Source organism: Melopsittacus undulatus, chromosome 4 (genome assembly GCF_012275295.1).
Source record: "Melopsittacus undulatus isolate bMelUnd1 chromosome 4, bMelUnd1.mat.Z, whole genome shotgun sequence".
NCBI lineage: Eukaryota > Metazoa > Chordata > Aves > Psittaciformes > Psittaculidae > Melopsittacus > Melopsittacus undulatus.
Window position 1 is genome coordinate 59,627,816 of NC_047530.1, and position 25,948 is coordinate 59,653,763.

General features: G+C 38.1%; 2 protein-coding genes across 2 annotated transcripts in view; one reads left to right on the forward strand and one right to left on the reverse strand.

Annotated features, from left to right (window-relative positions):
* TSPAN14 (tetraspanin 14) overlaps positions 1 to 21,717 on the forward strand; it is a 62,758-nt gene extending 41,041 nt beyond the window's left edge. The window contains exon 10 of the mRNA XM_005153626.2: positions 21,635 to 21,717. Coding sequence (XP_005153683.2) covers positions 21,635 to 21,702 — 68 coding nt within the window. The 3' untranslated portion in view covers positions 21,703 to 21,717. The remainder of the gene's footprint in view (positions 1 to 21,634) is intronic.
* Positions 2,903 to 25,948, reverse strand: part of LOC101867940 (rap1 GTPase-GDP dissociation stimulator 1-like) — a 36,172-nt gene continuing 13,126 nt past the window's right edge. The window contains exons 2-13 of the mRNA XM_013130274.3: positions 23,215 to 23,325; positions 22,266 to 22,388; positions 21,982 to 22,107; positions 20,074 to 20,202; positions 19,474 to 19,599; positions 18,095 to 18,238; positions 14,833 to 14,967; positions 11,625 to 11,750; positions 7,306 to 7,445; positions 6,301 to 6,427; positions 5,131 to 5,259; positions 2,903 to 3,852 (exon numbers count right to left, since the gene is read on the reverse strand). Of these exons, the coding sequence (XP_012985728.3) occupies positions 3,719 to 3,852; positions 5,131 to 5,259; positions 6,301 to 6,427; positions 7,306 to 7,445; positions 11,625 to 11,750; positions 14,833 to 14,967; positions 18,095 to 18,238; positions 19,474 to 19,599; positions 20,074 to 20,202; positions 21,982 to 22,107; positions 22,266 to 22,388; positions 23,215 to 23,325 (1,550 nt within the window). The 3' untranslated portion in view covers positions 2,903 to 3,718. The remainder of the gene's footprint in view (positions 3,853 to 5,130; positions 5,260 to 6,300; positions 6,428 to 7,305; positions 7,446 to 11,624; positions 11,751 to 14,832; positions 14,968 to 18,094; positions 18,239 to 19,473; positions 19,600 to 20,073; positions 20,203 to 21,981; positions 22,108 to 22,265; positions 22,389 to 23,214; positions 23,326 to 25,948) is intronic.

Below are 25,948 nucleotides of genomic sequence, written 5' to 3' on the forward strand. Positions count from 1 at the left end.
ACAGCCCAGAAAGCAACCGTATCCTGGGCTGCATCAAAAGGAGCGTGACCAGCAGGTTGAAGGAGGTGATCCTACCCCTCTACTCTGCTCTTCTGAGACCTCACTTGGAGCATTGTGTGCAGTTCTGGTATGCTCAACATAAAAAGGACATGGAACTGTTGGAACAAGTCCAGAGGAGGCCATGAGGGTGATCAGGGGACTGGAGCACCTCCTGTATGAAGACAGGCTGAGAAAGTTGGGGCTGTTCAGCCTGGAGAAGAGAAGGCTGCGTGGAGACCTCATAGCAGCCTTCCAGTATCTGGATGGGGGCCTATAAGGATGCCGGGCAGTCCTTCTTTAAGGACTATAGTGATAGGACAATGGGTAATGGGTTCAAACATACACAGAAGTATAGATGAAGCCTTGGGTGATAGGGTTTAGTGTGAGGTGTCTCTGCCCATGGCAGGGGGGTCAGAACTAGATGATCTTAAGGTCCTTTCCAACCCTAACTGTTCTGTGATTCTATCTTTCTATATTAACACCAGCTTTGTATCAGTGCTGAAGTTACTGCAAACTGAATTCAGGAGAGCAAGTTAAACCTATTTGAGGATCTATAAATTCATGGAGTGATTTGTTTTCACTGAGGATATATTTCTCTGTCCTTGCTCAGCGTTACTTTTAAAACCCTAACGCTCTAGGCTGGTATATCCCAAGGCATTTTGAAGTGCACCCCTACTGGTTGTACACATGGTTAATGTAATTTTGGACTTGGAATGGAAATACTGTCTTAAAACTTTCTGCATAGCACCTTCTCTGTGGACCTGAAGTGTCTTCATGGGTAAAGATATAAGTTATGGTTTAAGAAAAATCTTATCAGCAAAAGCAGTTGAGTGTGAACCTGCCTCTAAAGCCTTGAAGGAGAAGCAATTCAATGATCTCACGAAGAGAGGTTTGTTATATTGTTGGTGTTGAGATTTCAGTGGTTATATTTGGAACAACTCCACAAACAATACAATGGAAACAAGAGTTTTAATGATGTCAAATATGAGATCAGACTTGAATAACTAGACTGAGAAGGAAACTTTTCAGTGTGATGACTTTTATTTCTCAGAAATGAGCACAATCTGTTTGTATGAAGCAATGTATTTATTTGTCAATATGTATGACAGTACAACTGCCCTTTTTTTTTTATTAATGTTGCCTGCACTTGGGCACAGCTTCCTTGTATTGGAAGAGGAGGATGAATATAAGCCCTAAAAACAAGTGCAGAGACCAAAGGAGCTTTGATTGCCTCCTAAAACCTCAGTATTTCTTCACAATGGGTTTTGTTTTGGTGGGCCTTTTACAGTGCCATGTGGATAAACTTGTACCTCCAGTCCACTGAGGTTGATGTCATGATTGGCTTATACATAGAACTTGGTTTTGGTTTTTGTCTCCCCATTCCATAATTTCCTCTCCCTTCTCCGTGCCACCTGTGGTTAATCATGCAGCTTGAACATTGTTCAACCACTGGAAGGGGAGGTTCTGTCTTCTGAGATGGCTTTTCTGACTCACTTTCAGTATATATATTTTTTTTTCTCAAGCCTTATATTTGATTAAATAAAATTTAATGTTTTGTACCCTTGGAGTTTGATTTCTAAGATTTGTTGCTTCCACTCACTAGCGTTTCTCCCTCTAAGGTTTAGACTGGCTACTGAGACTGCGGTTTGTGCTTAACTACAGGAACAGTAAGGATCTTCTGTTGTTCATGTGTATATTTTGCTGAAACTAATTCTTACTTTTGATCTGCCCCCCTCCACCACCCCCTCCCCCCAAGTTTTGGCAGCTTGGTAACACTAGTACTTTTTTCTCATTGCTAATGGAAAGCCGTGAACAAGTAAAGAGCTGCAAAAAGGTGTAGAGAAATCATTAAATATCTGGGCATCCATAAAGTTTTAACTGTTGTTAACACTTTGACTGCTGTTATCCACAGTTATCGCTCTTGTGATTTGAGCAATCTGTGGTTTGTCATATTTGAGCAATGTTCCTGAAGCTGTTCTTCAGAGTCTGCACCTTCCAGGTTGAAGATGAGGCTTACAGAGATAGGTTTGTGAATATTTATTTGACCATTTAAATGTTTCTTTAATGCATTAAAACCTCATCTTAGTTTTAATAAGGTCAGAGAAATGTTTAACTGGTAGATAATGGCTATATTGGAATAATGCAATATCTGGAATTAGATACTCTGAAATTTTAAGGCTGGATCATTTTTGGTAAAAATAACTTGAGTATGGCTATTTAATATGTATGCATAGAACTTGTAATAAATCCTGATATATTTCATAGTACTGCTGCTTTAGGCATGATCCCATGAAGTTGAGGTTGTCTGAAGCTATTTCTTATTTTGATAATGGAAATACGTAGGTTGCCCATATCACTGTGTGCTTTAGACTAGAGGAAAACTGCATGTGTTTCAGCTCTTGTTTTATTATTCTCCTACTACGTGGCCAAAACCTTGTGTGTTACTTACCAAGTGACTTGTGTGAGGTTTCATGCAATTCCCTTTTTCAAGAGTACTCATGATAGTGATATTTAGTGGGCTAAATAGTATTAACAAGTTTTTGAGGTAGGGAAGCTTTTGCTTTTATGAAGTTGTAATATTCATGCACAGACCTAAACCATTTATATTTGGATTGTTTGAGAACTTGATGTCTCTTAAATATTTCCTGCTTTACAGAAATATTTTTAAAGGTCAGAATGTTCCTATTTTTTTCACAATAACTTTTAATGCTGACTGAAAGTCATTATACCCTAGGTTTTCAGTAGCTTCCACTAGGAGGTTTTGAATCTGATCTCCTAGATCTTGGCAATGTGAATGCAACACACTTGCAACTGCTTCAAAAAGTTCCTCTAAGGACAGAGTTGTACAATAGATCCTGTTACCTTTTTTTAATCAAGTGACCATTTTTAAATATGAAAGGTTTTTGTAGAAATGTTCAGAGACATTTTTTTTACTACAGTTTTTCACTGTCTAGAATTAAACCCATGTTCCCTTACTGGAGGTACCTCCAGCTGCCTCTAAATCTTCACATGTGCTCACCTATAATTTCTAGCTAGCTTTAATTTGTATCTTGTCTAACCACTTTACTTGCACTAACAAATAAAAACTCAGGTGAGCTTTGAAATTGGAAATTGAAGGGGAAGTTAGTTTAAAGGTATGGTTTTGCTGTGTTTTTAAGATACTCAGTTAACAGCTGATCTCAGAGGTTGATCCACAATGTGCAGAGGTTGAATTTGTTCCAATTAGCCCTTTGCATTTTTTAAGCTACAGCTCTGCTGTAAAACCCCATTGTTTCAGGTTGCATAATGTAAGCTTGAGATCTTTTTGTAATGATTTTGAAGTTGCGTTGATACAATAAAAAGTTGCAAGTGATATCCTGATTTGATAGAACCAAGCAGCTGAAAAATGTATTACGGATAGTAATTATCTGCTGCTTCTAATGTCATGTGTTCTAAGACTACTTGCTTTACAGGCCTTATTCCTACTGCTGTGTGTTAGTATCTCAGTGAAGAGCAGCAGTGATGTAAGCATCTGTAGGCCAAATAGATGAACAAATGAGTATTGTTTTTTATGTACAGCTTTAAAAGCAGGAGCTGTACCTGGGCTTTAGTAGTCTTGGTTATGTGGCAGTATGCTGTATGCAAGGTTGGGTTGGCAAAGCTACTGTTATACTGCGTTTGCTCTGGGGAAGAAGGGAGACTAGTGGGGTGTTTCTCCTCTCAAAACCTGTAATGTTGTGATAGCTTCCTTGACTACATTTGCATTGCTGTGACTGCAGAGTTGTTCCAGGGTTTCTTTAATCTTGTCCTCTTCTATTTCTTGCCTCAGATCCCCTGAAGGAATGATGAAAAGCTAAGTTTTAGTGACATGCCATAGCATAGTGGCTCCCAACTGTTGTTGTAAGATAAGAGTCTGGAGTAGTTACTCTTTAAAATGAGCTTATTTCTCTCAAGAGACACTCTTTCAGCCATTGAAAGTATTTAGCAGGTTAAGGTTTGGGTTTTTTTTTCCTCCTGTTTGACTTTCAAGAACTGATTGAACAGAAAAAAAAGGACTTTGTAGAAAATATAATACAGGACAAGTTCCAGGATTTTTTTGCCTGTATGCTTTTTGTTAGTCTTTTGTATTGGCAAGACTTAGTTTTTAATATTAGTTATAATTTAGTTAGTCTATAGAGTGCTAAGTATAGATACCTCTGGGAAAAAAAGTCTTTGAGATGCATCTGTTGTGTCAGTACACTGTGGTAGCACTGAAGGATGCAAGAACTTATCCCTGTTCCAAAGTCTATATGGCTACAGGGGGAAAAAAAGCATACTGCAAAATCCAGCTTGTCTGTCAATACAGGGTGGCTCCAGAATTTGAAAGGCAGTTCCTTTTGTGGCAGATCCTTGCCTTGAGCAGTCATTTTCAGATTACATGATTTATGTATTAAGATGTGAGAAACTAGCATGAGATCTTTGGCCTTGTGGTTTCAAGGGTGTTTTTGTTGGGTTTTTTTCTGTTAGTACCACATATCCAGGATAAGTCTGATCTAGCATAAAGCATTTTAAGTCTTCCCTAACCACAGAGTGAGAGAAACTGAAATCATATCCTTCATATGCTTAACTAAAAGTTGCTGTGCAAAGGCAGCACTGCTAAAAATGCAGTTTTATCTCTGCTTCTCCTTTGCTGACAGCATAAGCAGAATAAATGTATGTCTGCATGCGGAAGATGATGCAGACTTTTTACTTCATGGAACACAAAAAGGCTGTGGTACATACAGGACCTGGGACTGCCAGACATTTGTGCATGGTGAATTTGGACAAAGATGCCTTTATTTCAAGGCTCTAATTTTACTATTTCAGGACTTGATTATGCCACTGAGTCACTGGAATAAAGCCTTTTTCTTTTTTTTTATTCAACTGATGCTTTAATCAACTTTTCATACAGAAAGAAGCTACTCAACTGGGATTTTTGGTGATGAATGAAGGTTTAACCTGTCTAATACCTTTTACTACTCACTAACTGCAGCATCGCAAGCAGCACATTTCAGTAACAGAAAGTGCTGGGTTTCTGTTACTGAAAACACATCACAGATATCTATCCTTTCATGACACACAACTTAATATTACCTGAATTAAGAAGACTGCACAGAAGACCCATTGAATTATATTTCACCTCAGGGCTTGTATTATCATCTTGTAGAAGTTTGTGTAAGCTTTGAACTAGCTGTAGTTCCTTAAAAGATTCTTCAAGGGTTTCTGGAAAATAAACAAGCAAATACTTGAGCTGTTACCTGAAAAGAAGCTGGGAGGTGAACATGCTTCCTTTTTAAAGATGAAATTCCTGACAAGCTTCATTTCAAATGGGCTATGCAGGGATGTCCTGGGCATCTCTTGTCCCTACTGGAGAATTCCTGTATTGTTTTTCATATAGCGTTTCTTCGCTGCTCTCATTCTGGAAGACAGAAACTATGTACTATAGATTGTGTAAAATAACTTCATAATAGATTAAGATTTGCAATGATTGGTGCTACAAATGTGGATTTGCATTACTGGCACAGCTGAGTTTGAGAGCCTTAATAGTGGACCAAGCAGTAAAATGGGCTCTTTATTGTCTTGTTGTAGGAAACTCCAGATTTTGTTTATCTTTTGATTTATGTAGGTTTGTGGTGACTGTCTTTATTGTAATAAATGGAGATGTATTTTCAGATACAGTAAACCGTATAGGAAAAAGCTGAAAAAGAAGTATACTCAGTCTTGAAAAGGAAGTATACACAGTCTTCCTGAAAATTATCTCAGTAAAAGTAGGTACAGTTTTCTCACTTGTTTCATTTGCACCTTCTACAATGCCCTTTTGTCTATGCTTCTGCTTTGTTTCCTGCATTAGAATGTCTGTTTTCTGAAGATTATTTCCTCTATTTAGTCTTCATTGACCATTCAAGTCCATAATTTATCCTTAATTTTGTCTTCATTTAGGCTTTCTCATCTTTCTTTCTCTAGTCTTCATCACCTTTCTGTTTTGTTGTGTAGGTTTCTAGCAATATACCATGCTACTCAGTGGACTGTGCCTGTCCATGCAACCTGATCATTTGACTCTAAACAGAACAAAATCTTCAGGCAATTACTGTAGCCTGTTGCTTTTGTCATCTTCTGAATGTCTGACCTTTATTTCATGCTGAAGGGCTACATCTAGACAAGAAACAGACTTTTTCTTAACATGTTACATAAAACTAAAAGTATTATCATGTTTTTTAATAATTGAGGATCTTGCACAAATAATTGCTTTCAGGAGAAAAGTACCTAAATTGATTGCAGATGCTATTGCCAAGGCATTCAGAGCCTCATTCTGCATGGCAGCGTGTTCGCTTGTTGTCATAGAAATCAGATGCTTCACTCCTTGTGCCTCCTGGATGGCTTTGACCACTTCCTGTTAGAGCAAAGGTAGAATATCACAAATGGAAATCTGACTTGTGAATAATGTAAAATGAATAAAGAAATTGTGTTGCATTCTTCAGCCTCTTAATTGATGGCAATAATTTGCTTGCTGCAATGCAAACCAGTATTTGAAGGCTAAAGGTAAGATTGCTTTGGGCACTGATCATGCATGTCTGCCTCGGGCTGGTCCAGTTTACTTGGAATATCAGTACTTGCAGTTGTGTATATTTATAAAGTAATTTTTATATTTTGTCTTAAGAGTTTTAGTTTGACCTTACTTAAGTTTTTCATTTCAAGCCTACAGACTAGCAGAGATTAGTTTTACTTTATCAAACCTTTGCAGATAGTGTCTACTTTTTTGTCACAACCTCAAATGGAACATGATTGAGATGCCTGTGTATAATAACATGATTTACAAAAAACAGATCATGTTCTAATACGCAAGCAGATACAGATCATGCCAGATTTATCCATCACTAGGTAGGTAAGTGGGCTCTTTGCTTCTGGAGGACTGACATTTGGGACAGGTCTGAGTGATCTTTGCCATTTTATTTTGAAACTAATACAGAAAGAGAAAAGCTTTACCTACTTAACATTTGTCAAGCCTTACTCAAGTTAAAAGTTGACAAGTGACAGTAAAGTAACCATGTTATCCATTTCTGTGCGGTATCTGTGGCTATGGAGAGCATGGCTTTTCTGCTCACCTCCCAGTTATTGATTATTGAGGCAGATGAGGGTTTTTTACTATGATTTTTCACATTTTTAATGATAAAGCTGTATGTGCTGTTTAACACAAGCCCCAGCTATACAAGCTTTAAGAATATTTGAGAAGGATAAAATAGATACGTATCAGGTCAGTAGCTCTCATACTTGGGATCTGTTGTGATGCAAGATCGATGCTAGCAGCCGATTTGCTTCTCCATGAACACCAGTGTGGTCATTAGCACTGCACCACTGCACAAGTCTGTTGAGTAGCATAGGGTCTTGACCCAAGATTTCAGCCGCATCAGCTGAAGAGAAAAACATCATCAGGAGGCATTCAAAATCCAAGTTCTCAGTCTTTCTGTCACAGGCCTGAGCTATCCTTTAAGAGCTGTAACTAAAGCATTGGGGTTTTAAGAAATCTTGGAAATATTTACCTGAGGAATGCCAGTTGTGTTACAGTAACTTGTGGAGTTAAAGAACAGAATAAGCTGTTCTAATAAACTTATCCTTTTTAAGAAGCTGTGGGAGCAGGGCTTAAAATGAGCGACTTCATATCTTTGAAAACAAATGTTCTGTTGCTATCCTGAAATATTCATGAGCTGTTTCCCGTGCAGTTTCTTGCATTGGCTGTTAGAGCCCTGCACAAATGAAATTGTGGGCTCTTTAGATCCTGTTCTTGCTGTTTCAGTTCTCTCAGTAATGGTGATAATTACTGTTGTCAGCATGTAGGAAGCGAAGTCTTAGAACAGGATTGCAGCATGTCTGTAATTGCCTGTCTTAAGACTGTGTTTAACTGTGTATTAGGCATCATCAAAACCTCCCTGAGAGTTTGGAGGAGCCTTTTAATGTGCATTCCCTTGTGTTTCAGGAACCCTGTTGCAAGACTTGCTTGAAGTATTAATCTGTTGGTTGACATTTGGAAAAAAAATCACTAGGTAATTTTTCCCAAGTAGTGGAACTAATGATACACTGTGGCTTAAGGCTCATTGCCACTAAGGAAGACTACTCCCAGAGCTCTTCAGCAGCAAAAGGAGTTTTGCTTATGCTCTTTCTTCTTTCATCAGTCAAACCCATGGTTTCACAGGAGTCTTACTGTAGTTTAATAACACATGTTTAAAGTGCTGTGGATCAAATATAACTAACTGGTAGAAAATGATTTCCTGAGCAAAGGTAAAATGCAGGTAAAAGGGTGCTGAAGACTGAAATACTCTTTTTAACCAACTATGTTGAACAGAGGTTCAGCCCTAAGAATGTCCTGCTAAATACTGCTTCAGTAATTTTAGTTAGTTGATCCTGTTCAATACTTAAGACTGAAATTCTACGTCTTGGTTCAACTGGTATTTCCTTCTGACTGAAGTGTACCAGGAGAAAGAGAAGAAGGTAGTAATGTGAACAACTTAATCTGTCTTTTTGTGGGAATTGATTTGCTCAACCGTTTGGCTTTGAGCACAAGAGTTGTTTTGTAAACTGCCAAGCAGCTGTTTATGCATTTCAGTTGATCATGAACTGAGGGTATAAAGGTGCAAGATTTCTCACTGGCATCAGATGTAGCAACTGAGAGACAAGAGTAGTCATAGGACAGATGCTCACTTTCAGTGTAGAATTGTTTTATTTGCAAAAAAAAATAGGAAAAAAATACTGTGGTTATAAAATTTAATCCATGTTTAGGAGTCTTGTATAGTTATTAATAATTAAGGATTTTCTTGTTGATGTTATTTTGGTGGTTTATAGTCTTAGCCTGTGTCCACCCCTCAATGCTGGAGGACCACAGAAGGTGAGCATGAAGCATGCATTTTGTGCTCTGAAGAAATTAAGATGTGGTGAAGGCCTTCCTGGGACATGTATATCCCCTAAGAAGGATTTATAGGATTTGTGAGCTTCTTCCAATCTTTAATTTTTCTAGTTTTTTAAATAGTTCCAGTCCTGAAGTAAGGTAACCAGGGAGATTCTTGCTCCTTTGGAAGCAAAGACTTGAGGAAGAACCTGCATTAACATCTGGAACCACAAGGAATAGGTTTGGCTGATAAGAGCATATCACCCTGCTCCTGCCTCTTTATCTCTCCCTTTCTCTGTGTGTGGCATTTGTTTTGAAATAGTCAGGAAAGGGTCAAATAGAGCATGCACACCAGAAGGTCAGTGTCAATAAACCATGATTACTCTGGATATTTTGCTGAAACCTGTCAACAAATAAGTCAAAATAAATCAAACTGTACCCTTTCTATTTTGGGGAGGGAGATGAGGAAGGACAGACATGTTTGTTTGTTTCTATCTAGTATGCTAAGAAACAATCCACAGATCAAAATCCCACAAGGAATCTGGGACATTCTAGCTTAGATGAAATGTTTGGTTTGAGATGAGCTGCTTGTCATTGCACAACCACCTGTGTCTTACCTCATGTAACAAGCTTTTGTTTCTAGGTCAGATGTTACACATTAGTCTGAGGAGATCATGGTAATCCAATTTAGTACAGGAAGCAGAAAGTGGTGAGAGGATGGTGAATGGAACCAGTCTAAGAAGTTTGGTCAAAGGAAGCGTCTTGACCTAGTTCCACAGGGACTTCCTGATGTCTACCAGCAATAGAGTTCTTTGAAATAAAACCCAGTTAGTTATTCCTAACAGGAGCAGGCCCTTTTAACTTACAAAATACCAGATTTTAATAATTTGTATGACTGAACTTTCAGTTCAGCTGAAAGTCTTTGGGGTGTTGAAGTGCACAAATTCTGCTCCTCTGAAGGAAAACAATGGAAAATCAGGAGTTAATGTTAACATCTCTTCAGTGTAATGAAGCTGACAGATCTGATTCCTGGTTTCTATAGTTAGAAAGAAACCCACCTCTTCTAGTCTGTAGGCTTCAGCATGCCCAGTGATTGTCACAGTAGTGAACTTATACTAGTTAATGCAATTAACTAATTTAGTATGGATTTTTTAGTAGATGTGTATTCATAAGAGTTCAGGCGGGGTTAATTAAGGACAATTGTAACTCATGGGTAAACAGAATAGAAAGTAATTAAAAGTGAGAGAATTATGTGCTCATAGGCAGGAATAGACAAACATTAAATAATCTGCCTTTTTTTTTTCTACTCTACACTTCAATATCTGTATTGTTTCAGATTCAGATACTGTACCATTTTGTACCAAGTTCTGACTTCATACGAGGGCAGGTAAATAGCATTGAGTTAAAAAATGTATAAACTTTAGTGTTTGATAATTCAGATATGTGCTGTTATGATGCCTCAGTTTTGAAAGCTAAACAGTCTCCATCACCATTCAGATACAACTTTGGAAAAATGATCTTTTAATGACTTTTTTTTCAAGGCCTGGGAGGAAGAGGGTCAGTTTTTGTATATCTTGCAGTGTTCATTTCCCACCTTGGTGAAATGTAAGTGAAAGCTTTTTACTGGACTGGAATCTGAGTTTATTAATATGAAGTCTAGATCTAGATTTGTATCATGCATATTAGTTTGAAAAAGGATGCAAGTAGCTTGCTATATCGAAATGATGTCTTCAGTGGTGTAAACGAGTATGCAGCATGGAATGTGGGAGAGTGAGATTTTTTCTCCTTCCATATAACTAATGAATTTGTGATTGTAATTGTTCTGTACCAACTGTCAGTTCCTATTGCAAAACAGTCACAACTTTTCTGGTTCTGTTTTGACCTGTTGTTATTTGTGCACATCTCAAGGTGTTCTAGGGCAGCTGCTCTGGTGACATGAAAGAATTAGAACACTTACTAAGAAAACTAAACTCCACAGCACTTGTTTTTGTGTTATACTCTGGTAACAAGCTATATAAATCTAAGGATAAATTTAGATACTATAGTAGATCTTAATATAATTTTGAAATGGTGCATGTTTCTAAAAATGCAAGTATATGCACAGAGTATTGTTGCCTTTGCATACCCACCTCTATGCAGAAGTGAATGAAGTGCAAGTAAATAATCCCATATTTCAATGTGCAGAGTAAATACAACATTTGAGCCATATCATGCAGAGAAACCTGGCACCATAGCTGTAGAGAGAGACTGTGTGGTAGAAACTCATTTCTCCTGCCTCACTCCACCCCAGTTCCCTTTAATCCTTTTATTATTGTTTGATTATTTTTATTTATTTTATTAGTTTTATTATTGATTTGCTTTCCTGTGATTTGACACTGTAAAGCCTTAGCCTTAATCTTTTCCATTGTACACATGCCTTGCTAGTATATCTCTGGTGGAAAACATCTTTCTTTGAGGCCTTTGCTGTTTCTCACTGACTATGCAGATTCTTCCATTTGGTTTCTTTCTTATGTACTTCTGAGTCTGACTGGGACAGTATGGAAGGCTTGCAGCCTTTGGCAATCATCTCTGTTGTAACCTCTCCAGACTGAGTGGAATTAGGTCAGCAGGACACTTAGCCTGTGTTTTCCTTGCCACATTCATTGTCTTGCAGGGAGAGGGGAGAAGTGGGGTGGATATTTGACATCAGTAAACATTAGCAATTCCTTACCTTGACCATCTGCTAACATCCGTAGTGTTTCAAGAAGTTTAAACTGCACAGGAGGCATCTCTGACCTTAGAAGTGTGTGAATTCGTTCTGCCACACCTTCTTCCAGCATTTGAACCTTGCTAACAACTAGAAAATGGGAAAATAAAGACAGTGCTGTGAAGCTCAGTCTGAAAATGTAGATACAATATAACTGTTCTGAATTTTAAGCTGCATTATGCTCTTATCAAAAAGTCCAGCTCATCAGAGTGCTCAGAAACGAAGTCAGGACTACCCAATTGTTTGGTTTCTCTCGAACTAAAAACTTCTTAGGAATTGCTGTTACAATACTTTGGTTAGTTTTGATCTGAGCCCTGCCTGGAATGAAGTGCATAAATAGGATAAACACAGCATTGTTGTTTCTCCCCCTTTTTCTAGCTGTAATAGACAATCCATTCACTTGGTCACTCTCGTGAGCAAGCCTTTCCTGTGCTTGCTCATCTTAACTGGGTGGCAGAAGTGATTTACATAGCCCTATTTATCAAAAATTAATTTTTTGTTGTATTATTTGAGCTCCCTGATCTGCTGTTGTTCATACCTTTGTTTCTGTGCTTTCTTTTAAGTCTTGTGTCTGTTTCTGTGCTTTCTTCTCCTGATTCTTGTGTCTTTGCTCCAGTTATTGCAGTAATCCCTGGTAATAATTAGAAGCTTCTCTGGAAAGAGTCCTAATGCTGCTTAGCTGTGTTACCAAAAGCTGATTCCTGCACAGCAATTTTCCTACCACCTTCACCTTGTCTTTTTTTTGGGGGGGAGTGGGGGTGTGGAAGAGAGCACACATGACACAGTGAATTTAGGGAGACAACCATTCTATCCCTTCTTCATCCTATTGCACAAATTGAGACGCAGACACTGTTAAGTTACTGTTCTTAATGTCCATGTTTTTCAGTGGCACATTCACTACAGCATAACTACTTTTTCCAATTTTTTCTTTTTTTATAATCTCCGTGTTCTCCAAGATCATTACTGGAATTGAAGACTCTCCCTGTTCTCATTTGCAAGTGTTGATCCATATTTAATTCATTTTTGGTTTCTGATTTCTTTGGATTTGCTCTTTTTGGTGGCTGGTGGGTTTTTGTTGTTGCTGTAGGTTTTGGTTTTGTTTTGGTGGTGTTTCTGTTGTTTGTTTTGGGGTTGATTTTATTTCTTTGTTTTCCCTCCATGAAGCAGACTATTATTGAAAGTGGTAAGAGTGTATTTCTGGAAGTGATTTATTATTGTGAGTGAAATTTATGGCATATAAAGAACATTGAGATCTACTGGTACTACATGTAGCAGGCAGTGACATAGGGAATGAAGTTGCAGGTTGCAACTGTGTTTTTCTGGAGGTTTAGATCTTGTAATCTTTGCAAGATCAGCTGTGTTTGTTGCATTGCTAAGGAACTCCCAAGGAGTGCCTGGGCTTGGCATTACAAAAATTGGATGTTGGTAATTGTTGAGGAACATGTTCTGAGTTAGAACATAATTATCTGCTGCTTGTCAAGGGAAACTACATCAACATTGCTATCTTTCAAATGAGATTAATTGGGATCTTTGCTGCTTGTAATCATTAATTCCTATTGTACATATTGCAGGAGTAAAGTCAATGGGGATTAAGAATGGAACACCCCTCCAGTTATGGAAAAAGTCCACCTTTTTATTCTAGTAATGATAGTTATATTTTGCCTACTAAATCACTCTCCTAATTTCAGCTGGATGGCTCTCCCCGAGTTTTCATGGTTCTGTGATTATCTTCTAATAGCTCTGTGTTAAGTTGTAACTGATGTAAGGTAGCTGGCATGCATCCTCAAAGTGCTGCATCATCTATTAGCACCAAAAAGCAATTTGTCTGCTGATGTGAGTGGTGGTGAAACATCTCTTCAGAGAAATAAAGTACACATAAAAGGAGCGAGGGGCTTATGGTGTGAAATATCATTGTTAAAATACTGGATAGGCAGATAATGGCTGGTTGTTATGATCCAGAGAGTGTGATGATATTACAAGCCAAACTAAATAAATTACTTGAGAGCATGTAAAAAATAGGTTGAAAGAAATAGGTGAGGTTCTGAAGACAGCTGTCTGTAAGAAGGAAGTGTATCAGCTTTAAAAGGAAGTAGGGGAAGCAAAGTAGCAAGTAGTATATTCTGGGGCTCTCACTTGTTCAAAGCAGTGATTGTGCCTAAAACTGTTAGACCAAGCATGCTGGCTAGTTTACTTAATAAAATTGGCAGACAGCTTCAAAATCTGTTATTTTTACAAGATATCATTGGTGTCATGGTATTCTCTGCAGTACTCCATAGCAGTGTAAGGACTGTAGCAGGATGCTGCTGCATTGTTAAGTCTCTAGGAAAACATTTCTGGCTTGAATTGCAGTTTCACATGGAAACAGTAGATTTGAGATAGGAAGCAGCACAATTTCCTGATGTGTATTAACAAAAGGTCACAAGTGTAGAATTATAGGACTGAGTTGAAAGGGACCTTCAAAGCTCATCTAGTTCAACCCCTGCCCTCCACACCACCTCAGTGAGCGGGGAGATTAGATCAGGTTACTCAGAGCCCCATCCAACCTGACTTTGAATGTTTCCAGAGATGGGCACCCACCTCCCTGAGCAATTTGTTCCAGTGTTTCACAGCCCCCATCGTAAAAAATATCTTCATTATATCTAGGCTAAATTTAATCTCTTGTAGTTAAAAAACATTGTCCCTTGTCCTAGCACAACAGGCCCTACTAAAAAAGTCTGTCCCCATTTTTCTTGTGCTTCCCATTAAGTTTGTAGTTTTCAAGTGTGTTTGTTACAAAGGCTGGCATCAGAATGAATATCAGCTGTATAGAACAGGACCAGATTTATGGAATTCCTGCCAGCTGTGATGTAATAGTTTCATCCCATACTTTGTATTTTAAGCTATAGACTCTGTTCCGTAGTTTTGTCTTGAGCTGCTGTATGTTGTTAATATGAAACTATTTTAGCAGCTGGCAATGAGATCACTCTTTATTATGTGTAGACCCTCTATGTAGATAAAAAGGCTTGGTGAGTTACTGAAATACATACGTCTCTGCAGGGAGAAAAAAAGGTCAATTACTCCTCAAAATACAAGGGGCTGAAATTGGTGACTTGGACAGAGCCACACACATCTCCATTAAATGATCCATCCTTACAAAGAATCACAGTAAATCAATTGTTTTCAAGCTCTTTACCTGGTATAGCAAGATTTCTAAGTGCACTGAGTGCAGCATGTTGAACAGAGATGTCCTCACTCTCTACATGTTTCTCCAAAAGATCCAGAAGCTGATGTATGACTCCCAGCTGGACCATTCGTACACAGTTGCCATCTGAAGAAAGCAAAACCAAGCAGTTGAGAGAGGTAAAAAACAATGGTAGACATTAATCATGCAAATTGAGAATTCAGGGAGTCTTTACCTTGAGTATTTTAATGTCTTCATAAATTTGAGGCTATAGCTTTTACATAGTCTTTTACATCCTTCAACTCTAGAGGTAAGTGGGCATTAGCCACCTATGAATGATGTTGAGACATGCTTGAGTAAAGTTTAGCCTGGGAGAGCTTTCTAGACAATCACTGTCAAATTAAAACTATATGTCCCCCAATAAGCTTTGTTGCTTTTTTCTTTATTCCCCAACCTTGCAATACTGCTTTATTTTCCACTATATATGTGGTAGAATACTGGTAGCATTTTCAGATTCTCCACAGGAGAAATTTAATACTTCATTTTTGCTGTTCTGCTGGTTTAAGAGACCATTGTGAGACCAGGGATCTTACCCAGCAGCGGTGAGTCTGATTACTAGTTTTGTACTGCTGTTACTTCTTGTATTCAATCAAGTAATTTGTCATTAATTGTTGAAAGAATTGGGCCTAGCTTTTATTACCTGTTTTGAGAAACCCACTTTCTGAAATGAGGAGTTGCTCTCATATGAAACTAAGAAAATATGAGCTGACCTAGAGAGTTCTGATGTGGTGAAAGCAGATTTGTACATTCTGAAGAACTACCATTTTGCTTGGTATATGCTTTACAATATTTTCTGTGAGTATTTGTTTGTTACATATGACTCCCTCTCTCTTTGGGAACTTACTCTGTAGAGGTGACAGCCCTTTTGTTATCAGCAGTACTTAGCTCACCTTAATAGGAAGTGAGGTGTTCTCTTAAAGAGCAAAAGGAAACTGCACATTATTGTATGCATCCTTCCTGAAGAAGTATTTTGAAGATGCCCTTTATCAGATATTTTTCTGTATTTTATTCAATACAGTTTATTACGCCTCAAGAGAAGCATATTCCTGATAGCAGTAGAAGTTTCCTTATTGCTGTGCTGTTACCTTGTGAATGCTGTTAAAAAGTGGCAAAACACTATATAGGAATACGATATTCTACAGGAAGGAAAAAATATAGGGTCTTATAGGAAGACCACATCTTCACCTGGAGTAAATAGTTATCCATGGAATCATACAGACTTCATGTAAGTAGAAAATCTAGCCAGAACTAGCTTTAGGTGCCTCTTGTGGTACTAGCTGCATGCCTGAAATGTACAGACTTTCAATTTTTGTGTGTATACCACTTACAAATGGCTGTAGCAATTTTAACACCTTTGTTGATTTGAATGTTATTTCCAAGCATACCCCAGTATTTCCAGTAGTAGAAACTCCGTGTTGTCTTTTGAACCAATGCCTATTATTCCTTTAATCTCTTAGCATTTCAGTTAGTAGCATATTTTTTCCCTGTATTACTACATATGTTAAATAAGGATGTCAGCTGCCTATAAAACATAAGTGGATATACTCGTGAGAAAGCTACCAGTCTGCAAAATAGTTCAGTTTCTACTAATGCAAAAAATCTTTTGGTATCACTTATGCACACATTCTCTAAAGCTGATGGTTTTGCTTATGATTCCTCAAATCTTCTCTTGCTTGGTTCTAATCTTTGGAGATCAGAGTGTATGAGGAAAATTTCCTAGTTCTCTTTAAGGACAGGTTCTCTACAAACAGACCATCTCTTTTGGTCTGACAAAATTCTGAAGTCAAAATATTTTGATCTTCCTATAAACTAACCTTAATTGAACTTCATTTCTCTCCTCCCTCCACCTTGCAAACCAAAGAATGGAAGGGCATTATTTTCTCTTGTACTAAAGTGTGAATAGGCAGGACCCATTAGTGTCTGCCTTGCTTTGAATGTCACAGAGCTCCAAATTGGTTCTTTCTTTTATGGATTTCTGCTTGGATAGCAGCAGAGCCTCCAATTTAATGGCTCATAATTGAAGTATGATGGCACAGCCACTTCATAGCTACAAAAGCTGTCTGTCATCTTTTCACTGCCTTGGAAGTTATTTGATGCTGAGATCAGATTTCCGTAGTGGATTTTTTCTCTTAGATTAAAGGCTGTGCATACATCAGTGGCACATACTGAGGCCTTAGAGAGGGATTGTTCGCTTTTTCCACATGAAACATGTATTGGTGTTGTGGGGGAGATGGATGGAGAAGACTGAGTGATGAAGCAAACCATTCAGATGAATAAATTGAAGATAGTTTAAAGGCACTGGGAGTATTTCTGTGCCCTTTGTACAACTATAATGCACAATGGCTGATTCAGAGCAAGGTGTAAGAGAAGGAAGAAAGGGGGGCTAGAAAAGATGGGGGAGGTGGAAATATGTATGATGATTTGCTTTAGCTAGACTTTTTTGTTTGTTTTTAGCATTCAGACAGATGTGAGGGAATCTTTTATGCTAAGCACATATTAATGAAAACTGTTGGTTGCTTTGGGGTTGGGGGTGGTGGGATGCAGTACAAGTGTCCAGTTCTTGATGTTTTATTCTTTAATCTGTATTGCTCAAAATACAGCATAGCAGGGCCACTTAAACTAAGTTGCTGTTAGGCCTTCAGCCTTTTAGTATTCCTGAAATCAGTTTACAGACTCAGTGAAAAATCTGGGTCAGCAGTGTGGTAGTCTGTTCCTTATAGATGCAGAATTTATGTTACAAGAAAGTTCTTTTGTTTGTTAATCCACCTGTTCCAAAGTATGTACTCAGAATAGTACATCAGGAAACATGAGTAGTTCAATATCACATGGACTTAATTTGATGATTAGGTTTAGACTTAAAACTGGCTCTTCAGGCAGCTATGAAAGTAGTTTTATAGAAGCAGGGTGTGAACTGACAATCACAGGTACAGCTACAATGGTCTGAAGTTCTTGTGCTTTCATTTGTGTTCTGCACAGGAGCAGTCACTACAGTATTGGATGACATCAGGCAACATGTATATGTTTGAAGGGAGGCAGGGCAATGGGAGCGCTAGGCTTCTATAATAAATAATGTGGTGCCTGAGAAGAATTCCCCTAAGAATTATGAAACAGGTTGCAGATGTGTCTTAACTGTGAAAGCAGCAGGGAAGATGGCAAATCCAGGGGACTATTTTTTTGGTATCTATAATGTCACTATGCCTTCTGGTTGTTTTACCTCCAAGAAGCAGAGAGACAATGAGATCTGATGCAGCCTTCACAATACATGTATTTTCAGCTTCTGAACTACCCTGGAGCCTCATCAGGATCTCGGACAGCACCTCTTGCACACCTGCCTCCACCAACTGCACTTTCAGAGCATCTGTAGAGATCACAATAAAAGCACATTGTTGTGGTTTAAACCCAGCTGGCAACAAAGTACCAGGCAGCTGCTCGCTCATTTCCCTCCTGCCCTTTCCCAGGTGGGATGGGGAGGAGAATCAGAAAAATGTGAAACCCAGGGGTTGAGATAAGAACAGCTTAATAATTGCAATTTGGTAAAATATAATGATAATAGAAATAATGCCAACAATAACAATACTGGTAATAGGGAACAGCAATGAAAACGAGACACATGAGACAAATGTGCAACACAAGTGATGCATAATAAAATTGCTCACCACCCACTGACTAATACCCAGGCCAAGTCAAGCAACAATCAGTCCCTTCTGGCTAGCTTGGTTTATATAGTGGGCCTGACACGCTGTGGTCTGGAATACCAGTTTGGCTAGTTTGGGTCAGATGTCCTGTCTCTGCTTCCACCCAGCTTCTTGTGCCCCTCCTCACTGGCAGAGCATGAGAGACTGAAAAGTCCTTGATCAGGATAAGCACTACTTAGCAAAAACTGAAACACTGGTGTGTTACCAGTATTGTTCCTGGACTAAAGCTGAAATACAGCACTGCACCAGCTACTAGGAAGAAAATTAACACTGTCCCAGCTGAAACCAGGGCACATGCTAAAAGCTTCTTAAAGCTTTAATTGAAGTGGTTTGATCTAAAAAGCTAAATTCTTGAACTTTAGCCAGACTCTTTAGGTGCAGTCTCTGTTTTGGTTTTTTATGTAGCAGACATTCTGATGCTAGGATGATAGCAAGGCAGAATGAGCAGTGCTTCTGCATTGATCTTTGACATTCCTTGTCTTGCCAGCCATGAGTTTTCATTTCTTTAAAATATGTGTCTAGATATTTTTAGTGGGTTCTTGTTGGTGCTTATTACACCACTGCTTAGAGTAGGCATCATCTATGGTATTCGGTTGTCATTTTTTAAGAGAAAACAATGTCAAGTCTGCTTTCCTGTTACACACCATGAGTTGGCATCTGCTGTCCTGTAGATCCACCAAAGTAGGTTGAAATGCTACTCCAATCCCTTATTTGTTGCCTCACCTATTAAGCTTCAAATTCTTGCTCAGGCCAGATTTCTTACATTCTTGTGTCTTTGTTCCATTGAAGAAATTGCTGGCTCCTTTAGGAGGGTCTCATGGCAAACTCGGAACCCAGAGTTTAAGTTAAGTGCTAGTATCCTTCTCTCCTCATCCTCCTAAGATGAAAAGAGACTTACCATTTTCTGCAAGTGCTTGCAGGACCTCAAAGAGAATTTCTAACCTCTCATGGTTCTCTGCTCTTCTCAGTTGTTTTACCAGCTGTTCAGCAACCTTTGTCTTGCTTAGAGCTTCCTTGGCTGTATCTGTGTATATGATAAAGTCAGGAATTTGAATGCTTCTTTATCTGATTAACTGTTAAAAGTGTATTTCCCTCTAATGTGTCAATTTACCACATGAAGTTATGCCCTCTATACTTATTTGTGGGTCAAAAGCTGCCCATTAATTCTGAATTGTTTTTCATGTATAATATATCAGTAATTGCTGGTACTCCAGGAAAGAGTAGTTAATTTTCCAATACACGTAAATGTGGCCAGTCCCTGATTAGGTATCAGTAGTATTTAAGAACCAAAACCCCAAACAAAAAACCCAAACCACCACTCCAGTCCCAAATACCCCCAAAACCAAACCCAAACAAAAACCCAAAACAAACCAAATAAAAGTACCCCACAAAATTCCCCACAACAACTCCCAAACCTGTGGGCATTCTGCACTTACAAGGAAAGGCAGTGACAGTGTGAAGATTATATTTTTCTCCAAGATAAAAACCATTTATTTACCAAGGTCTGCAAGATTGCATAAGGCCAGTAGATCAACATGGACAAGTGGTTCATTCTCTGCATAATCGGTTAATACTCGGACTAGTGGTGTGATTACTCCAACCTTCACCAGCTCTTCCTGAAGTTCCCCTGGTAATAAGAATAGAAGTTACAGGTGATTAAATAGGGACCAATTAAATTGGTAAAAAAGGGATCAACTGAGATGCTTTGCAGCAGGATATTCTGGTACATTCTCACATTGTCAGGATTTGTGGAGCTTTTGCACTGGGTGTTCATGCTAATGCATGTGTATGGGAAATGAAGGCTCAGGACAGAGTGTTGCTAGACCTCCTGGTTCTACTTTGACTAGAGAAATTAAGCCACTGTAAAAGGTATATAAAGACAATTGCATGAGCATCTCTACTACTAGTGCAGCTTCTAAAGTGAGTTTTGATGCACTGTCTCTTGGTGTGTGCCTGAAAATTAAGTGAGGCACAGACAGTTGGCTTACTTTTCTCAGGGAATAGGAATCTCAGCCTTATTATTTTATAGCTTCTTTTGTTCTAAAGCTCAGGGAGATGGAAGGGACTGGAAACCCAAGATAAAGCATAGCCTGGTGACAACTCTTCAGGAATCAACAGTGTTCTGACTCATATAGCAAATGTCTGTATTTTCATGTTAGAATAATGGGTTTCATTTTATTTTTCTTTAAGAAATATTTTTGTAAAACAGGACACTTTTCCAGTATTTGGGCTATTATACTATTAAAAGGCAGACTACTTTAATCTTAGGGAATCATCCTCTTCTAGTGATTTGAATGTTGGTTTCCCAGCATGCAGGGAATCTTGGGAGTGCTTGAGTTCGGATTGTCTTTGGATTTTTTGTAAGCTGAGTAAGTTTCTCAAGCAGGTGTAAATTTGTATCACCGAGGAAAACACTGATAACTGTTTTCTTTCTATTTGTAGTTATCTTGTCAAATCTGTGCTGGGCCTGTGTTCTGACAGAAGTGAAGTACGATAATCTTATGGCCATATGCTGCAGTAATGCTGGTGTACACTAGTTGCATGAGTCTTACATGTAACCATACATGGGGAGGTTTTTTTATGGTCATTCTTTGGCAAATACGTGTTAATTTGCAGCGGGTTAGTAGAATCTGTGCCAGATGCCTATCATGCTTGGATATCATGGGAACAGTGCAGGAAAGGAAACCTATAGATTTCTAGATAAAGCTATGCAGGTCCACACTAGAAAGATAAGAGAAGGTATGTTAAAGGCAGAGGGAAATAGATAGAAGATACTGGGGGTGAAAAGTTCCATATTACCTCCAGTATACAATAAATACTTCTGGTCATTCTGGGAATTAAAGGTAGAAGAAAAAATCTTAAACTGTTTGGGCTAGTAGATGCAAACGATTTAATTTATGAGACCAGCAGACTAGTGTACTGGCTTTATGGAAAATCTGGAGCACAAAGATCTTGGAGAATACCATTCCTTGCGTAGATAAATATTGATAAATATCTCTATTTTTTAGAGTATGGGGTTTTTTCTGACACATTTTTTAAACAAGTGCTTTGCTTTATAGGTGTTATTACCTTGGAAGAAGGCAAAGCCATTCAGGGATCTGGGCCCAAAGCCGTTCTGCAAAATTAAGGTATATATGAGTCTCTGCTACTCCTGTTGTTGCAGAGGAGTTCTGACAAAGAATGTGTCACCTTGAAGTCAAAACGGTAGTGGAAACCCAGAGTTTTGGAGGTGTTAGAGATGCACTCAGAATGCTGTCTGTAAGCTGTGTTAATTGTATATCTAACTGGAGGCTAAAGTACATTCTCTGCTCAGGTCTCCAAATTATTATGACCTGCAGATTATAATACCTTATAAATTAATGCCTTACAGCTAGGGAAAATAGCATTCTCTCAAGTCAGTACTTACGATTATCATAACAGATGCGGCCAATAGCCCTCCCAGCATAAAGCAACATTTCTTGGTCTGTACTTTCCAGCAAGGGTATCAAAGTTGGAACCAAATCTGCTTCGATACATGGTTTCTTCATTTCCTCTGTAAAGGTAAGGGAGAGGGATTTGTGCTTTTCTGACATGTTGAAATAAAAATAGTTACAATTGCAAGACCAATGGCTATGTAACAGAACTCAAGAGTGGAAACATACAGCTAATGTTCTGTAATACACCTTGTAGTAAGATTTTGGTACAACATACCGTTCTTGGCTATCTCTGAAAGCACCTGGGCTGCTTTCACTGCACATCGTAGATTGCCCTTCAGGATTTTTGCCAAAGTTAAAAAGATCCCACTTTCTCTGAGTAGGCTGAAGGATCTTTGCTCTGTAATGATAAGAGTGTTAATACCTGCAGCAGGTTTGGAACTGGTTTATTTACATGTTCACTTCCTATACCTTCATGGAAGGTATCCGTGGGGTCCAAGGTTCTGATTTAGCAAGGTACTTAAAGGCTGTCTCAGTCTAAATGCATGAGATCAGTCATCTGCTTGAACTGCAGCAAGTGTGGTTCCAGCTGATGATTCTGCTTCATGCAGAATTGAAGTACAGGTGGCAAAGCAAAGAGGAAAGCAGTTTCATCATCTTCAACTATAAAAGGATGCTTGCATAATGCAGGGGAAGTCAGGGATTAAGATTCTATTCTTGAGGTATGGCTTAGAAATAAATGTTGTAGGTAGGCGCAACACCTTTTATTAGACTAGTAATTAGAACAGTCAATTTGCTTAGGTTTTTTTTTCATCAAAGGTATGGCTTATTGTTCTTACGGTAGTAAATCACCAGCTGCCAGGAGTTTCAGGTAATTGCAGGCCTGTGTTATTGAGAATGGGCAGAGACCTTAAAGACTTCCTTATAAGGAGTCTGGGAGCTGCTTTTGAAATTCCTGATCTGATAAGGTCACCCCAGTTTAATTCTAGCACTTTGTAGTAAATAGAATATTGAATTTGTCTGCAGCTTCAGGTGTTTTAGTAACCAGTAGCTTTTCCTGGTCACAGGTAGATTTGCAAGTACATAAAGAGAAAGGAAAACAACAAAATAGGCTCAGGACAGCTGTAATTGTAGCAGCAATCACTTCTTGCAGTACAGATTATCACAATAGACAAAAACCTTCAGTTGTACAAATGGTTAAATAGCAATCTGGAGTGATACTTAGCTATCTTCAGTTACAGCCAGGAGAATCCCATTCAGACTTTCAAGGATCTGATCTTCAGCTTCTGTGTCATCTCCACAGAGCTCAAGGTACTCCAGGTGTTGACTCAGGGTTTCTAAACAGAGTGGGATAGGAAACTGTGGTGAGCTATTATGGAAAATATTTGAGCTCTTCCTGGTGTTTCTTTTTAGTGACAATAGCTGCCCATAAGATCATCTCCTGAAGGATCCAGGTCTAAACATGCTCATTAAATAACTAATCCAAGTGCATGGGGTCAAAGGCTTGGTCCGCTTCTCAGACAGCCCCATAGCTCTTGTGCAAGCATAAACATGCAGAGATAAAATCTATCTGGAAAAAGAAATTAGCATATGATAACTGGCAGCTTGAGGTGACAAGGAAAGAGGGATAATTGGAAAACCCAAATTAAACCTGCCATTTCTAAATACTTTTTTTTTATAAATATGGTATTTGCAGTTCCACTTTTATAAATATGGTATTTGCAGTTCCACTAGCTGTGTATCTACTCTGGTAGTGACCAGCAGCAGGCACTGAAAGAATCCAAGAGTGAAAGAGATACAGTAACATACTTCTCCCTCAGTTTCTGGCAACACTGGGCTTTAGAAACATATCTAGTATTAGTATCTGTATATTTAATACATTTTTATGGACTTTTATTCCATAAATTATTTAAGATAATTCATACTTTTTTTTTCATCTCCACAGCACACTATGCCATCAAATTCTACAGTTTCACTGTTGTAAGAATAAGATTTTAAAGTTAAGTAAAATACTTAGCTTTAAAATAGCTACCAAAAAGCTCAAAACTGATTTCCTTTGAGTTTCTGTACTAAGAGAAAGGAATGATTCTATACTATTTGTCCTTCCCGTGCTTGTTGTGTTTAGATGGATTTTTATGATATCTCTCCTTTATAATTCTTCTGCTAATTCATCTAATGTTTTCTCTACAGAAGCTTTCATAACTTGCTTCAATCTTTTTCCAGGTGAGGAGCTAAAATTTGGAAGTCTCTTCAAGATACAGGTGGACTGAGATTGGAATGCTTTGTTTTCTATTCTTTTAATCCTTTGTCTAGTTAAGAATGTGGTTTGTGCAGCTATTCAAAATTACTCGATCTTTTCTGGGCAGATGGAGTTCATTTAGACCCCACCGTTATTCATACATAAGACATCATCTCCCCATATATGTTTGGCATTTACAGACAATGAATGTGATGTGTCTTTATCCCAAGTTGTGCAGGCTGATAAGATTTTTCTGCCAATCTCTTTGGATGGTTTTAAATTTGAGTACTCCAAATAATCAAAAAACTCTTTAGCATTTTTCTATTTCTAGATAATTTATAAATATAATAAATGCACAGGTTCTGGCAAAAGTAACCTCTAATAATTATGCCTCTCTGTTGTGTAAGTAGTCTTTATCAGATAACAGTCTCTCATATCACAAGATAGCTTAGGTGACAAACCTTATTGAATGGTTTGTAGAAATCAAAATGCATTAATAACAGTATCTCCTTTATTCACCTTCATGCCAGCTCCTTAAAAATATGGTTAAAGAGAGGGGCTGAGCATTACTTGGCTCCACAGAAGTCATATAGACTCTCTCTGCTTTTATTGCTTCTGTGTTTTGTAATTCTGTGCTTTATTCTGATCTTACAATTTGCCTATGCAGATATCAGATTTCCATATGTCAGTTTCCTGCATTCTTTGTAACTGTTTTTTGTAAAGTCATGTCACTCTTACTGCTTTCCACCCTATTGATCCTGCCTTTGATTCAAATGGCATTCTCTGTGTCACAGTGTGATTTGATGATTCATTTCTTTAATTCCTTATAAACTCTGGGGAGTAACATCCAGTCCTGATAATTGGTTGCCATTTATTTTATTGATTTGTTCTAAATCTGTTGGCCTTTCAATCTGAAAGTTCCTCCATCTGCTTCCTGAAAACAAAAAGAGCTGCAGTGACTGAAATGAATACGGCAAATAATGATAGAAAACTGATGGCTGAAGTAGTTAACTTATAGTAGACAATAATATAAGGTGTTACCAAAATTGTAGTAAAATAGCACTTCTGTTTCACAAAGTATTTCATTGAAAAAGATAAGTTATGAGTCTTGGCTTAAAAATTCTTCAGCAAAGGACTAGTAAATAATTTATTTTTGTTGTTTGGATTCACCATTTTCTCTATCTTTAATGTGTCCATTAGTTAATGTTTCATTTGGGGTGTGAGGGGGTGGGGGTATTTTAAATTAGAATCTATGAGTTTGTGCATACAGGGAATTACTTCAGAGGCACCTGAAGTGTCTTGAGCTGTTTTGAAGAGAGGATGATTTAAACACTGGAGAAGTAGGACAGAAACAGCTTTTAATTATGTAAAAAAAATTCTTTGGCTTAAAAAACTAAAAGCAGTTAAGAGCAATGACAATATTGGTTTTGTGCTTTAAGTGAAATGCTATCTAAAGAAAAATGGCTGAATTCATCAGGTTAAAAATCTATATGGAGAAACTTCAATATGTTTTTATTTTGAATAAGAAACCCAGGCTGTACGTATTGATGCCTCTTGGAAAGGTTTTGCAGTTGAAAGTAGCTGTGTACTTGTCTTTCTGTGGCCTTCTCAAAATCATGTGCTAAAGGCAACATAGGCATAAAATTTACAGGAGATCAGCATTTGGTTGTTTTTCTTTTTTTAATAGACTACTTTGTATCTGCTGCCTTTTTTGTTTATTA